Source organism: Prionailurus bengalensis, chromosome E4 (assembly GCF_016509475.1).
Source record: "Prionailurus bengalensis isolate Pbe53 chromosome E4, Fcat_Pben_1.1_paternal_pri, whole genome shotgun sequence".
NCBI classification, from domain to species: Eukaryota; Metazoa; Chordata; class Mammalia; order Carnivora; family Felidae; genus Prionailurus; species Prionailurus bengalensis.
Window position 1 is genome coordinate 21,387,098 of NC_057360.1, and position 15,156 is coordinate 21,402,253.

General features: G+C 39.3%; 1 protein-coding gene across 3 annotated transcripts in view; it reads right to left on the reverse strand.

The window, feature by feature from the left end:
* Positions 1–15,156, reverse strand: part of PLA2G4A (phospholipase A2 group IVA) — a 166,758-nt gene that overhangs the window by 69,078 nt on the left and 82,524 nt on the right. For all 3 annotated transcript variants that reach the window (XM_043569009.1, XM_043569010.1, XM_043569011.1), the window contains 2 exons: positions 10,942–10,979; positions 5,889–6,030 (listed from right to left, as the gene is read on the reverse strand). In XM_043569009.1, coding sequence (XP_043424944.1) covers positions 5,889–6,030; positions 10,942–10,979 — 180 coding nt within the window. The remainder of the gene's footprint in view (positions 1–5,888; positions 6,031–10,941; positions 10,980–15,156) is intronic.

The window sequence follows — 15,156 nt, forward strand, 5'->3', positions numbered from 1 at the left end:
ACTTTAGAAAGACTTCCATCTAAATGATTAAAATCAATACATTTCAAAAATTTTTTTTAATTATTGAGAATACATTTTTTTAAAGTCTTAGTATTTAAGAGAATAAACGCTTGAGTTATTAGATGCCTCAGCTCTTTGACTAACTCATTGTCCAGATGGAAAAGCTCAGATTTTATTAAATTTGACAATTATTGCCCTCGGGTGTTATGCAACAGAAGAGCCACACTCAGGTACAATACTATTTTCTTGAGCAACTACTACATGCTCTTACACATTGTGCTGGAGGCTTATAAGCAGTAGTACTCATCCTGTGACCTAATAAAAGCCCCAGGCTCCATTTTACAGGTGAAGCACAGAAGTGAAGGACCATGCCCAAGTTTATGCTGCTCTAATTTATTTGACATTTCAATTTGACACTGAAGTCCTAAACTGGATGCTGTCTGTTGAACACTTGGAATAAGACGAGCACAGTCTCTGCATTGAGAATTAAGAACTGAACAGAAAGTGAAGTCTTATCAGAGAGCAAGGGAATTGGGAACTTAAGACACCCTTCTCACCAAGGAGTAACATAAAAATAGGAAAGGGACACCTGGATGGCTCAGTTGGTTAAGCATCTGACTTCAGCTCAGGTCATGATCTTATGGTTCATGAGTTCCAGCCCCGTGTCAGGCTCACTGCTGTCAGTGCAGAACGTACTTCGAATCCTCTATCTTCCCACCCTCTCTGCCCCTCCCCTCCTCATGCTCCTTCTCTCTCAACAATGAAGAAAATTTTTTAAAAAACAGGAAAACATTACTTGTGGGGATGGGTGGTTCTGAATATATCTAATCTAATTATTCTGGACAAGAGAAAACAACTCTAGACCGAACCGAAACAACTACAATAATTCCAGGAACGACTTCCAAAAACACGGATTTAATATTTTTGAAGAAAATTCCACAGAACACATAATTACTTTATTCTCCATCCATTGCAGAAAAGCCAATTAGTATGAATATTAGGCCAAGTTTCATTTTCCCAGGAAAAATTTCTCCTTTTTCCACAAAAAGAGGAGTGCCGAGGGGCAGAGAGAGGGGGACAGAGGATCTGAAGCGAACTCTGTGCTGACAGCACAGAGCCCAATGCAGGGCTTGAATTCCTGACCTGTGAGATCATGACCCGAGCCAAAGTCAGACGCTCTGACCAACTGAGCCAGGCACCCCGCCCCCGCACACATACGTTTCTAATTGAACAGTTCAAGCTGGGATCTTCTCCTCCAAACCTTCTCCTCCACCTGTGTCTCCTGCCTCACGACCTGATTCTGTGTTCCTGGGTTCGGAGTCTCTGATCCCTCCCTCTAGCTACTTCATCCCCTGGAGGCAGTGCGAAGCTACCTCCTGAATCTGTGCCCTGACTCCCACAACGCAAGACTTACTGAGGGTCTACCGTGTGCTAAGGAGCCTTTGCCAGGTGCTGGGAATATGAAGGTTAAATAACACAGCCACTGCCCTGGTCTTCATGTAACTTATATTCCACTGGAGAGAAGAGACATTAAACGAATATCTGTACAAGTATTTTTTAAGTATACGTGTTGTAAATGCTAAAAAGATAACGTGCATATATTTGTGCCATTAGTATAGAGAATATAACTGAGATCTAACAGATGTGGGGGGAAGGAGGGAGGAGCTGGTGAGGACAACAGCCTCAGAAGAATCTAAGTATGTGGTGCTTAAGTTGGGAGGGTCCTAGGTACCCCAAAAGGCGGTGGGGCGGGGACAGGGTGGCACAGGGAAGCACAGAGAGGAGAGGAGGAAGCACACAGAGAGAGAAGAAACTGTGTGGAAAAGCACCACATGGGGAAAGGTTCTGAGGGGACATGGGACCAAGAGGCACCTAGTGAAGGAGGGTGGTGAACTGGGGGTGAACTGGCAAAAATGGATGCTAGAAAGATGCCAAGAAGCCAATCCTAAGAGCAGGAAAAGTTTTTTAAGCTTGGGTTTGAGAGTGAACAGGACATGGGAGGAGGGAGGACAGGCCTTAGAGGAACTACAGAAAATAGAGGTGGTGTGCTCAGATTCAGACCTGCTGAGTTTGAGATGCAAGAGATACCAGTGAAGGAATCAAGTAGGTACCTAGATATTCAGGCCTGAAGCTCAGAAGGGAGGTTCTAAGTTGTTGACACACATGGGGAAGTTCTTCATACACAGGCGGTGGGTGACATAGAAGGGAGAGAAAAAAAAATTTTTTTAATGTTTTGTTTTTAAGAGAGAGAGCACAAGCGGGGAGGGTCAGAGGTGGGGGATGGGGGACAGAGGACAGGAAGCAGACTCTGCACTGAATAGAGAATGTTTCAAAAAGTAGGGAAGCATCTATCATTTGCACCTACAGGGCTGGGGGGAGACAGGGCCAGGTCTTTTGTACTTATTAGTACTGGCGACTGGAGGAGCAGATGTGGTAGAATCATGAGGTCAGAAGCCTGAGGAAGTGAGGAAGGAGAATGAGATTGTGCAGAAAACTCTAGAGAAGTCTGTGAACACAGGGAGAGAAGTAGAGAGAGGGGGGAAGGGAATGCACATCCCAGGGAGACTTTTTGTTGTTCCTTTTTTCCCCTTCATGTCGGAGTTTGTATTTTTATAGTAAAAATCTATACAGAGGTAGAGGCAGACAAATGGGGGGGGGGGTTGGCGCAGAGGCTCTGGGAGGACCAATTGATATACTGGGGCTCTTAGTTGGGGTTGGCAATCTGTATCTGATGTAGATCTCCATTTGAAAGAAAGGAGCTGTTTTCTCCACTGAATTCAAGAGGGCAAGAGCAAAGGGTAGCATCGGTTATGGGATATGGCAATCCTCTGTCAAGAAATGAAGGATTTGTCATCTGATGACATTTGCTCTCTCTTTGATTAGGAGACAACTCTATCAGTTGTGAGGGCAGCAGAGCATAGATCAGCAGCTGGGAGGGAAAGAAATAATTGTTGCAAATAACTGGAAAGCAGCTAAGCAGGGAAACACTGAGATTACAAAAACAGAGTCTCCCAAGAGAAACTGACGGCCAGGAATCACAGAGGTATCCATTTCCTGCTTGTTTTGTAGCAAACTCATTGCTCCAGGCCTGACCAACAGTCTTCAATTCCAAGGAGGACTTTCCATTGCAGGGGAGGAAAAGGTTTTCCTCCACCCTTTTAAGGTCCCTGCCTGGCTCTGAAAATGAAACTGACAAGAGGGATTCACAGGAGAAAAGCAAAGAAATGTATTTAAGGGAAGTTTTATGTGACATGGGAACCTTCATAAAGAAATGAATATGCAAAGAACTAGTTATACCTGAGTATTTTTAATGCTGGGTTTGATGAAGAGTGGGTAGTCATAGAGAAGCAGGATAGGTCGGAGGATGAGTGGAAATGTAGAAAACTGGACGAAATTTAGCAAGACCTGTCTGTTTATATTCTTCTTGGAATCCCTTTGCCTTTGGAGATAAGGATGCTCTTTTCCTCCAGGTACAGGGAGGGGTCCTCTTGCATGAGGGTCTTATGGCCTGCCACAGGGGAGAAGGGTGGGAGGAGGTCACAGAGAACTTACTGCTTCTGTTTTCTCAAACTCCTTCAGCTTGAGATATTCAATATGCTGAGCTGCCCTATGTTGGGTCAGTGAGTCCTGAACCCGATCGGCATCTCTCCACCACAGAGAAAGAGTGGGTCACCCTATTGCAAGCTCTTCCATCCTTCCATTCATACCTCTTTTTAAAAAGAACCTGTGTGGGGCGCCTGGGTGGCGCAGTCGATTAAGCGTCCGACTTCAGCCGGGTCACGTCCGACTTCAGCCAGGTCACGATCTCGCAGTCCGTGAGTTTGAGCCCCACGTCCCACGTCGGGCTCTGGGCTGATGGCTCAGAGCCTGGAGCCTGTTTCCGATTCTGTGTCTCCCTCTCTCTCTGCCCCTCCCCCCTTCATGCTCTGTCTCTCTCTGTCCCAAAAATAAATAAAAAACGTTGAAAAAAATTTTTTAAAAAGAACCTGTGTTATCTGCTTAAATGTCTTTCTCTGCAACTAGGCTTTAAACTCACCGAGGAAAGTGACTGTCCAGCTTTGCTCATCTCTAGTTTTTAGCAGTGGCTCAACAAGTGACAAATGGCAGAAATGAAAAAAAAAAAAAAAAAAAAAAGAAAGAAAACTTGAAATACCATTTCTCTGTTCCAAGGGTATAACAATTCCAAACAAGGATGGGGACGAAAAGAAGATCATAGAACTCTTGCTGAAAGATTCACTATACATTAAAAACAACAAACGAAGAAAAAATTTCTCAAGAAGCTAGAAACTTCTGAGTAATATGCAGAGAAGGAAATGTCTTCAAAGAGTAATTAACCTGAGACAATGATCAATCACAAGTGCTACCAGGGATTTGTATGGTGACAAGCAAGATGGATGGTTGAAAAGAAGTCTCTCTTCTTTTTTTTTCTTAATAGAAAGCTCAGTAGAGGTTTTGCTTCTCCTCCAAGCTTTCCTTCAGCAAAAATTCCATATAGGCAACACTTTACCATAGAGTCTACTCCTTTAACAAAAAAGTCATTCCAGCAGCAGCAGCAGATTGGCTTTCAAACACCCCTATGTCCACCAAATAACACATTTGGAAATCTGCAATCACATTTGGGACAGATGTGCCCATCTGGCTCCCTTATTCAGAATTTATGTCTCATTTCCAATTGCATTTTGCCCTTAATTTATAATAATCTTGAATCCTTGGTCTATGTGTGCATGTATGGGAGTGTGTGTGTGTGTGTGTGTGTGTATACACACACACACATAAATGCGTTACTTATGCATTTAATAAAAGGATAGACCAATAAATGGATGGACAGGTGGATAGATGGGTAGATAGATGATAGATCAGTGAAGGGAAAAATGAATAAATGGACAGATAAATAGCCAAAAACTGGTTTACACATTACATGCTATTGAACAATAAATGATATTTATTTTCCTGGAAATTAAGGGAAGAAAAAGAAGTTAAAGTACAAATGAAGGATTGTACTTCCTATATTTGTTCACAAAAATATTTTAATTTTAAGATCTGTCTATCATTAGGATGACGAAAACATTAAAAAGTAGAGGTCATCATTCTTAACTATTTGGTCAATCTGGGATGATAGACTTTAGCTTCCTGTGATGAAATATTAAGAATTTGAAACATTTCCTTTTATCTCTCCCATTCACATCTACGTAGTTTGGTTAACTGTGTTATCATTGACAAGACTTGTAGCACTTTCTTCTTGTTTGGTGATGATAAGTCTCACAATTGTTTAATCTTAGTCCATATTAAAGTTAATTCAATGATCCCAGAGGGGAGGGAGCTAGAGGGATGGCCAAAATGAGCGAAGGGAGTGGGAGATACAGAATTATGGTTATGGAATGAATAAATCACAGAGATGAAAAGTACAGCACAGAAAATATCATTAACGGTGTTGTAATAGTGTTGTGTGGTGACCCATGGGAGCCACACTTGTGGTGGGCACCACACAATGAAGAGACTTGTTGAAACACTGTGTTGTACACCTGAAACTAATTCAACATTGTGTGTCAACTATACTTTAATTAAAAAAATAATAAAAATAAAATAAAATTAATTCAATGATCTTTTTACATCTGAGGCTAATCTTTTCTTACTATCAATAGCTTGTTTGTGTGTAAGTATGCCTACGCCTCTTTGTAAAACTGTACCTGATCAATATTGCTAAATATGGGCAGCATTGGTGATGATCTTCCTCAAAGAATCTGTATTTATGAAACACTTACCTCATCTTAAAAAACTGAAGATATAATACTCAAACTCAATATTTCCATACTTGGGTGAAATTTGGGAGACAGTACAAACACAATTATTATTGAATTGCAGTAACATTTGAAAATTTTCCAACTCACATCGCGCGTAGAATACAGGCCTCCACTCTTCTCTGGACCCAGGAGTTTCTTCATGTTTTCCTTTATGTTTTCTTTCCTCTGTTGTCTGAAAGTCTTCTCCTGATCACACAGAGCCATACTGAATCGGAGGTCTGGGGATGAACTGTATAGAGAACATAGTCATGAGCCAATGTCCCCAGTAGCCTTGTTAAAATCACCCAGTCCCCGGTAGCTAACGCTGATACCTGCTCACTGTTCCCCTCAAGCCATTTCCTAGAAGGGGAGCTGAACAAGGGTATAAAATGATGGCTGTCTTAAAACTGTATGTTCCAAGGTGTGTTTCCAGAAAATATGGAGTAGGAGATGCTTTAGAAAAAACAAGCAGGCACACGAACGGCCAATGAGAAATTCATCTTATGATAGTAAAGACTTGGGGAAATATTTCAGAAAATAAAGCTGCTGAGATCTATTTGGCATAGTATTTCCAAAATTTATTTGATCAAGAATTCCTTCCCCTGGCCCTTCATTCCCCACTTCTCCATGACATACCACTGATATTCCAAAGAGTCTATGTTCTGTGGAGCATACCAGCAGAAATACTGTCTTAATGAATTGCCTTGTCTAAGAGATGTCCCCGTGTGACAAAAAAAAAAAGGCACTGCTAACGCTAGAACTTACAGCGACAAGTAAGTTTGACTGGAGGATTTCAGAGCTCTTACATTGTATACCCTTCCTAATAATAGCAGCAGCGGCAACTTCTCAGATCCCTAGACTATGCCAGAAACCACTTTAGATATGTAGGCATGTATCACTGCAGAAATAATGGGAGTAAATCTCACACGTTATTATACAATATATTATTTTTCTAACTACCTATTACAGATTAAAAAAACCAAAGCTCTGAGAGGTTAGGATCACAGAGCAAATAGATGATGTATTTTCCTCAATGCAACAATTCCTCACAAACAAGTCCAATATTGTATTCTAAAACCAGCTTCTGAATTTAAAAATAGTAAAAAGCAGGAACACTTGGGTGGCTTAGTCGGTTAAGCAACAGGTTCTTGATTTTGGCTCAGGTCATGATCTCACGGTTCATGGGATAAAGTCCCATGTTGGGCTCTGCACTGACAGTGAGGAGTCTGCTTGGGATTCTCTCTCTCTCTCTCTCTCTCTCTCTCTCTCTCTCCCTCTGCCCCTCCCCGCTTTCTCTCTCTCTCTCTCTCTCTCCCTCTCAAAATAAATAAATAATTTTTTAAAAAAATAGTAAAAAACAAAACAGAACAAGAAAACCTAGAACTCTATGTCGTGATGCAAATAAATCCAAATGTAGAAAGTAAGAATTTCGCTGATAAAATATTGTCTCTTTACCATTCATAAAAGTAAGTCCTTCCCTTCAGAGTGAATTAAAATTAAGGAAACTTCTGTTAATTCAGTGCATTTATTCCTCGTAAAACATAGGTCAAAAGAAGAGACTCCATAGCCTCTGGGCTATGTACTCTATAATGATCTTTGTTTACCAATAATATTTTAATTACTATTTCCCAAAGGACAAACATGGATAACTCACAAAAGAGGAAGTATGATTAATAATGAAAAACAGAAGAATACTTAGCTTCACTAGCAAATTTTTAAAATACTGTTATTATTTAACAGTTTTTAAGAAATATTTTAAGTATTTATTTTCTAGTACAAAGTAAATATATTCATTTTGGGAATATAAATTTGCAAAACACTTTTGAAAGTCATCAAGTGATGAGCACCAAAAATAATTAAAATGTATATTCCCTTTGAGTAGTTCTATTTTTGGATATATGCTTTAAGAAAGCTAACTGTAGGGACACCTGGGTGGCTTACTCAGTTAAGCATCCTACTCTTGATCTTGGCTCAGGTCATGATGTCATGGTTCATGAGACGTAGCCTCAAGTCAGGTTCATGCTGACAGTGCAGAGCCTGCTTGGGATTTTCTCTCTCCCTCTCCCTCTGCCTCTCTCCCCGCAAAATAAATAAACTTAAAAAAACAGAAAATTAACTGTAAATTTTGAAAAGAGAACTTAGCCATATTACCCAATAATAAAAAATGATCAGTATAGCACATCAAAGCATTGGATTGCACAGTTATTAAATTTGATTATTATGAAGCTTTCCAAGGAGGAAAAGAGTTACGAGTGAATCAGTAAGAATTTTTTAAGTCAAGTCTCAGGGGTAGACTCTCTATTATTATTTATTATAATATATTAGGTTGAGTATCTTCTAACCACTTTGAGAAATAAAAATCTCACCTGCACAGTTGTCTCTGTGAATCCATCTCAATTGTGTTTCCTTTTCTGCTCCTCAGAGTAATCACTACTTTAAACTTGCTCTTTATTATTCCAATGTATTTACACATTTATGAATTACAATTATTTATAAATTTATACATTTATAAATTACAAATATTTATAACTTCACAGTATATATTTATATCTCTGAAAAATACAGTCATTTTGTATGTTTTTAATTTTTTTATAAATTCTATCAACTGTATGTATTCTGCAATATTTTTTCCATTGTTTTTAAGATTCATCTGTGTTTGTATATATAGGAACAATTCAAACATTTTTACTATTGTGAAGTATCTCCATTATATGATTATAGCATAAGTTATTCCATGAATATTGAGGTTGCTTCAAATTTCTGCAAACTATTACAAACATTTTTACTATGAACTTGTGGTGTACATGTGGAAAATTTTTCTACTTTGTATTAATATAAAATAATATGTGCTCTTTTTCTAAAGAACATCTCATTAAATCATCACAACAGATATGCTTATAAAGTACTCTTTTCTTATTTCACAAATGAGCAAAAGTGTCATTAAAAATGTTTCAACTGTTAACACAATTAGCAAGAGGCTGATTTAAAACTAGGATTTCTCATTCTGGAACTCCTGTTCCCTGTAATATACTAGGTAATATACTTGTAACATACTATGCTGATCACTATCCTACATTAAACACAAGGGCCATGATTTTTCAAAAAACCTATGAACAGAGCAATGAACACAGATATTTAGAAGATCAGTACAAACATGTAAAAAAAAAATAAAAAATGTTGAGTAATTTTATAAATACAATAGCAAGTTTGGTTCATTTATTTTCCTCTTTTACATATTATCTTTAACTGTTTAATTTGATTTCTTGATTTTATTTTACATCCAATGAAAAACATTCCACAGAAAGTTAAATTTTTCTTTAAAGAACATTTCTGGGGCACCTGGATGGCTCAGTTGGTTAAGTGTCCAACTCTTGCTTTTGGCTCAGGTCATGATATCACAGCTTCGTGGATTTGAGCCCCACATCAGGCTCTGTGCTGGCAGCGGAATCTTAGGATTCTCTCTCTCTCCCTCTCTCTCTGCCCCTCCCCTACGTGTGCTGTCTCTGTTTCTCTCAAAAGAAATAAATACACTTAAAAAATAATTTCTAAAGGGGCGCCTGGGTGGCTCAGTTGGTTGGGCAGCCAACTTCGGGTCAAGTCATGATCTCGCGGGTTTGTGGGTACGAGCCTGCGTGGGGCTCTGTGCTGACGGCTCAGAGCCTGGAGCCTGCTTTGGATTCTGTGTCTCTCTGCCCCTCCCTGCTCATGTTCCACCTCTCTCTCTCTCTCAAAAATAAATAAGCATTTAAAATAATAATAATAATAATAATTTCTAAGAACTTTTCCATTTCAGAGTCAAGACAAATGAACAGATAAAAATAGTTTGATCAAAGTTCATTATAAATATATAGTAAATTGCTTCTGAACATATGTATCTTATTTAGCTGAGTTTTTTCCTCCATTTTTTGATATCTGTACTTTGTTAAAGCAAATTTCTTTTACATAATATAGTCCTAATTATATCAGTGAAGACCATTTCCCATTAAGACAAATAGCATGACTTTCTAGTCAAATAGCAAAAGCTCTTTTAATCTCATGCTAAAATCTCATGTTATACCACATTTTAAAAAATTTTAGACAGAGAAAGAGAAAGCCTGAGTGTGAGAGAGGGGCGAGGGGGGCGGGAGGGAGGAAAGAGGGAGAGGGAGAGAGAGGATCTTAAGCAGGCTTCACAATGTGGGGTTCAATGCCAAGACCCTGGGATCATGACCTGAGCTGAAATCAAGAGTAGGAGCTCAACTGACTGAGCCACCCAGTTGCCCCTAAAATATACCGTTTTAGCAAGAATCAACACAATGCAAAATAATGCAACTCAATTATTTGCACTATCCTATGAGACTTCCTGACATATCTTGAGGGACAAGTAGTAATTTATGCAATAATTTACAAGGTTGAATCAACGTGTTCTAGGAACCTAAAATAAGAGAAAGAAATACCAAGCCCAATGTCAACGTGTCCCTCAGCATTCATTCGGCAAATCACAATATAGGAGAATGTTACACTAATAAATGCAGTGTTTGGGTGAATTAAATGTGTACTAGTTACTTCGGTAAAACCCACTTCAACAGGGAAGTTCAAGGAGACACAGAGAGTTTGAAGGAGGTCGGATGTACTGAACTCAGCGTTAGATCCAGCTAATTCTCCAGGCAGGCCTAACTCCCCTAAGATGCACCATTTGAAAATAAATAAATGATTTTCCAACATTTCTTTTGGAGGCCACTTTGAAACAGCAACATGCTTCATGGAACTTTACTATCTCTGTGAACAAAAACAATCTCATTTTCAGTTTTTCCTTTTTATAGTTTCCTGTTTATGTTTACTTTCATGTTCTTGAGTATCTATCTGAATCAACAATGAAAAAGAGGCTTAACTAACCATATTTGCTCATTTCTACGGGAAGTAAACCAGAGGGAGGACTCTTTCTAAAAGCCCTTATTGACCTGATAAAAACTACTGGGAAAAGTAAGCAAAGATACAAAATTTATTATTTTTTAATGCCATAGCTGTTAGGGAAGAGCTAAAGAAAAGTTTATTTAATGTGTTTTTTTATGTTCAAAAGCTCTCAGAATTATTTCTTATTTTAAAAGTAGACCCTTAACAATTAAAATAAGATAGTGAATCACTCACAATATTTTCCACCCAATGAAATAAATGCACTTACCAAACTTCAAGAGACATTTCCAGAAACATTTCAGTGACCTAGAACAGATACATTCATCAGATTTGGGCATAAAATGGATGTGTATTATATATAATGCAAACAAAGTCAAAACCATTTTTGAGTGCCAGATTGTTTTTAACCTAAAAGAGTCCTAAAAATAAAAGTAACATAGCTTCATGGATGTACTTCAATAAATACCTGTTTTCGCTATTTTTCATGATATAAGTCTATTTAATCAGTCATTTTAGTAAACATAAGAACAGCTTCTGCATAGTTGTTTTCCTCCTTCACTAAAAGGAGGTAGTTGAATTCTGCAGTCATTATGGATGAGACATAAAAATTGCCTGAGCTCTAGGGGCAGCTGGGTAGCTAGTCGGTTAAGTGTCCGACTTTTTTTTTTTTTTTTTTAATGCTTACTTATTTTTGAGAGAGAGACAGAACATGAGTGGGGGCGGAGCAGAGACAAAGGGAGACACAGAATCTGAAGCAGGCTCCAGGCTCTGAGCTGTCAGCACAGAGTCCGACGTGGGGCTCGAACCCATGAACCGTGAGAGCATGACCTCAGCCTTGGACACCTAACCGACTGAGCCTCCCAGGTGCCCCTAAGTGTTCAGTGGCTCAGGTCATGATCTCACGGGGCTCACAGGGTCGAGCCCCATGTTGGGTTCTGCACTGACCACGCAGAGCCTGCTTGGGATTCTCTCTCTCTCCCTCTCCCATACTCCCGTGTGTATGCGCACTTCACACCCCCTCTCTCTCAAAATAAATAAACATTTTTGAAAAATTGCCTGAGTCCTAAAACACTATGAAGATATTGTGCCTGTTATTCAGGAACTGTCCCCGGGCCTCCAGACAGAGGCAGAAGTGATCAGGAGGTTAAAGAAAGCCTGGGTGAAAATTCACACGTGTGCATTTGTGACAAATGTGGGCTGTCATAGACAGGAGACAGAACACCTATCCAAGGTGGCAGCAGGACCAGGGGCCAGCCAACTGTGATTAGCTCAAGAAACATCTACAAATGGGAGGTGGGGCTCAGGTTTTCATTTTCCAACATTCTGTGAGCTAACCAAATTTCTGGGAGGACTCTATCCTGCCAATGAGCCAATTTTAGTCTAATGGAAAAGAGAGTGATTAATATCCAAGGAGAAAAAGGGGTATTAAAAGGTATCTCTCCAGGGACTATAATTCTGTTGTATAGAAAGACATTCTCTGTACTATCCCTGCCATTAGTTATGAATAATGTAATTTTAGACTGTCTTGAGAACCAATTGAGAAAATGTTTTGAAGATTGCTGCATAATTATAAAATAGTGCTATTATTTTTATCATATCAGTTACCATAGAATATAGTTAGAGTGAACCTTTCCAATATCCTTAAAAGGTGAAGATGGCATTTTTAGAAGCAACACAAAATGCTATAGATTACTGGCTTTGTTTTCTGTTTGGTTTCAGAAGATGGAAAAAAACAAACCAGAAGGAGCTTTCCAAAAGGTTAAAATAAGTTCACGGATAATTCTCAGCACTGAATTTTATGAGTAAGAAAAAGGTATGGAAATCATCTGTACAAGAATTTGCCTCTCCCAGTAAACTGTATCTATCCTATATAGATCTATCTTATAAGTATTTATATGTATCTTATATGTATCTATTTTATATAGCTCTCTATTACTAGTTCATTGCAGGGTTTGGCATATGAGACATAATCAATATCTGCTGAATTACTGTGCATGTGTGTGTGAGGGAGCACATAAGGCAGTCTTTTCTTGTTAAGAAACATGCCATCGCTACTAAACATAAAATCATGGGCTGGTGTAACACAGACAGCCGTTCCTATGAAGTCCTATGAACCTTTACTCATCAAAGCAACATATCAATATCATTTTGCAGTTATCAAAATAATCGAGAATCCCAGTACAAGTAGAATTCCACATGCCCAGATGAATCATAGTTCAGTTATAAGTCAAAAAGATGAGTGGTTTGGGGCGCCTGGGTGGCCCAGTCAGGTCAGCATGTGACTTAGGCTCAGGTCATGATCACATGGTTCATGAGTTTGAGCCCCACATCGGGCTCTGTGCTGACAGCTCGGAGCCTGGAGCCTGCTTCGGATTCTGTGTCTCCCTCTCTCTCTGCCCTCCCCCGCTCATGCTCTGTCTCTTTCAAAAATAAATAAACATTTTTAAAAAATTCTTAAAAAAGGTGACTGGCTTCTAAACAATTACTGTAACTGTAGTCTGTTCTATCAATGTTAGTAGCACCGCTCAGACCACATCCCGACACATCATGTCTATTCCCCGTTTCTAAATTTCAAATGGAGTCTTTCCTAAAGAGGGCTTGGAAAACTTTATATTGAATGAGCTTGCTCTGGATATTTAGTGAGAAAAACAAGACGTGGGTAAAAACATAAGTCTTTTTTCTACCCTCCCTCATGCCCCCGAATACATGAAAGCTGGTATTAAAATAAGACTAGATTTACTGTTTTCATTTCCAGAGAGCAAAAAACACCATGGGAGAATGGAAACTAAAAGAACAACATTACAACTCATTGTGCAGTTTTCTAACAAATGGAAAGATTTTAAGCTGGAATGGGCTTCCTAGTCCAATGTGCCACGTCATGACAGACTTCCCAACTGGAAGGTCCCTAAGCAATTTGTATGGTAAGATATTCAGTGCCTGGATATATCTAATGCCAACTTAAGTAAAAGGAAAATCAACTGCGCTGTGTTTATGGTCACATTGGTCTTCAGAATGTCCCTTACACATCCAGCCATAGCACTTCTTGGCTGAGACATTCATAATCTTCGACTGACTGATAAGAATCCTTAAATGAAGGCAGGAAGAGAGAAAGGAAGACACAGGATTTTCCTGCCATTGGGAATATTACAGAATGTGGTGTGGAGGGACTTGCCACATGGATGGGGATCTTCACTTCCTCATGTTGCCCAAGTGGATCACCCACAATCTGGAGGAAATTTTAAACTCTCCCACTTGACGTGCTATGCTCAGACATGCCATGAAGACTGACATTTACAATCTCTCCGCACCTTTTACCTGAAACATGTCATTCGGATGCAATAGCCACAAAAGCATGTACTTCCTGTGAGGCATGAAACAAGTATTGTAAATTCCTTCCCACCCACTGCATGAAGCAGCTTTGCATCACAGTCTTCCACATTGCTGGCACCACCAAGGTAAGTTGAAGAAAGGTGACCCCGTCCGGCTGGCTCTCCCCAACCCCGTAACGCTTAGCTAGGAGCCAGATGAAGAAGAAGAACTTCACCTCTTCTAGGAATTATGAATGTAAGAAGCAGGCTGTACTCATTGTCCATTCTCGTGAAAAACAACAATCTCACCTTTGAATTCCACAGTGGAAAGCAATGTTACATGCTACAACAGGAGATGTTCAGCGTGGGGAGGGGGTGGGGGCCCAGAGGAAAGAACCTATATAGAGAAGCCATTTTAAACTTAAAAATAATGTTTTAAAAGTATCTAATCCACTAATCCCCTTGCAAACTTTCCAGGGTCATTCTGAAATGATAAAGCAAAAGCAACAAACATAGTGCTTGGCATGAGAGAGGTTGTTTAAAATTATCACAAAGAGATGCAGACAAATGATTTTAAACTTAAGAACCTACCCTATTGGTAAAGAGCTCTCCAAATGCACTCTGCCTTTTCTTAAAAATTTTTTTAAATGTTTATTTATTTTTAATTTTTTTTAACGTTTATTTATTTTTGAGACAGAGAGAGACAGAGCATGAACGGGGGAGGGTCAGAGAGAGAGGGAGACACAGAATCTGAAACAGGCTCCAGGCTCTGAGCTGTCAGCACAGAGCCTGACGCGGGGCTTGAACTCACGAGCTGCGAGATCATGACCTGAGTCGAAGTTGAACATTCAACCGACTGAGCCACCGAGGCGCCCCTGCATTTTTCTTATTAACATACTCTAGCATTTACAACCTTAACTTTCAATAAAACATTATATTGAATTCTGATCCCTCCCGAGTCAGGTACTCTTTTTCTCCCCCTTAGCAGACTAAAACAGCAACTAATCACCAAGTAGTTTCAATAATCATTTACATTGTTTGAATTATAAAATGTGTTCTGCTTTGTCTCTGTATAACTGACCTGTACAAGATAACATAAAATTATATTTAAGAAATAAGGGCCACTTGCACTAAGAATCATGTTTCCATACACTGTCACTCTATCCAGTGAAGAA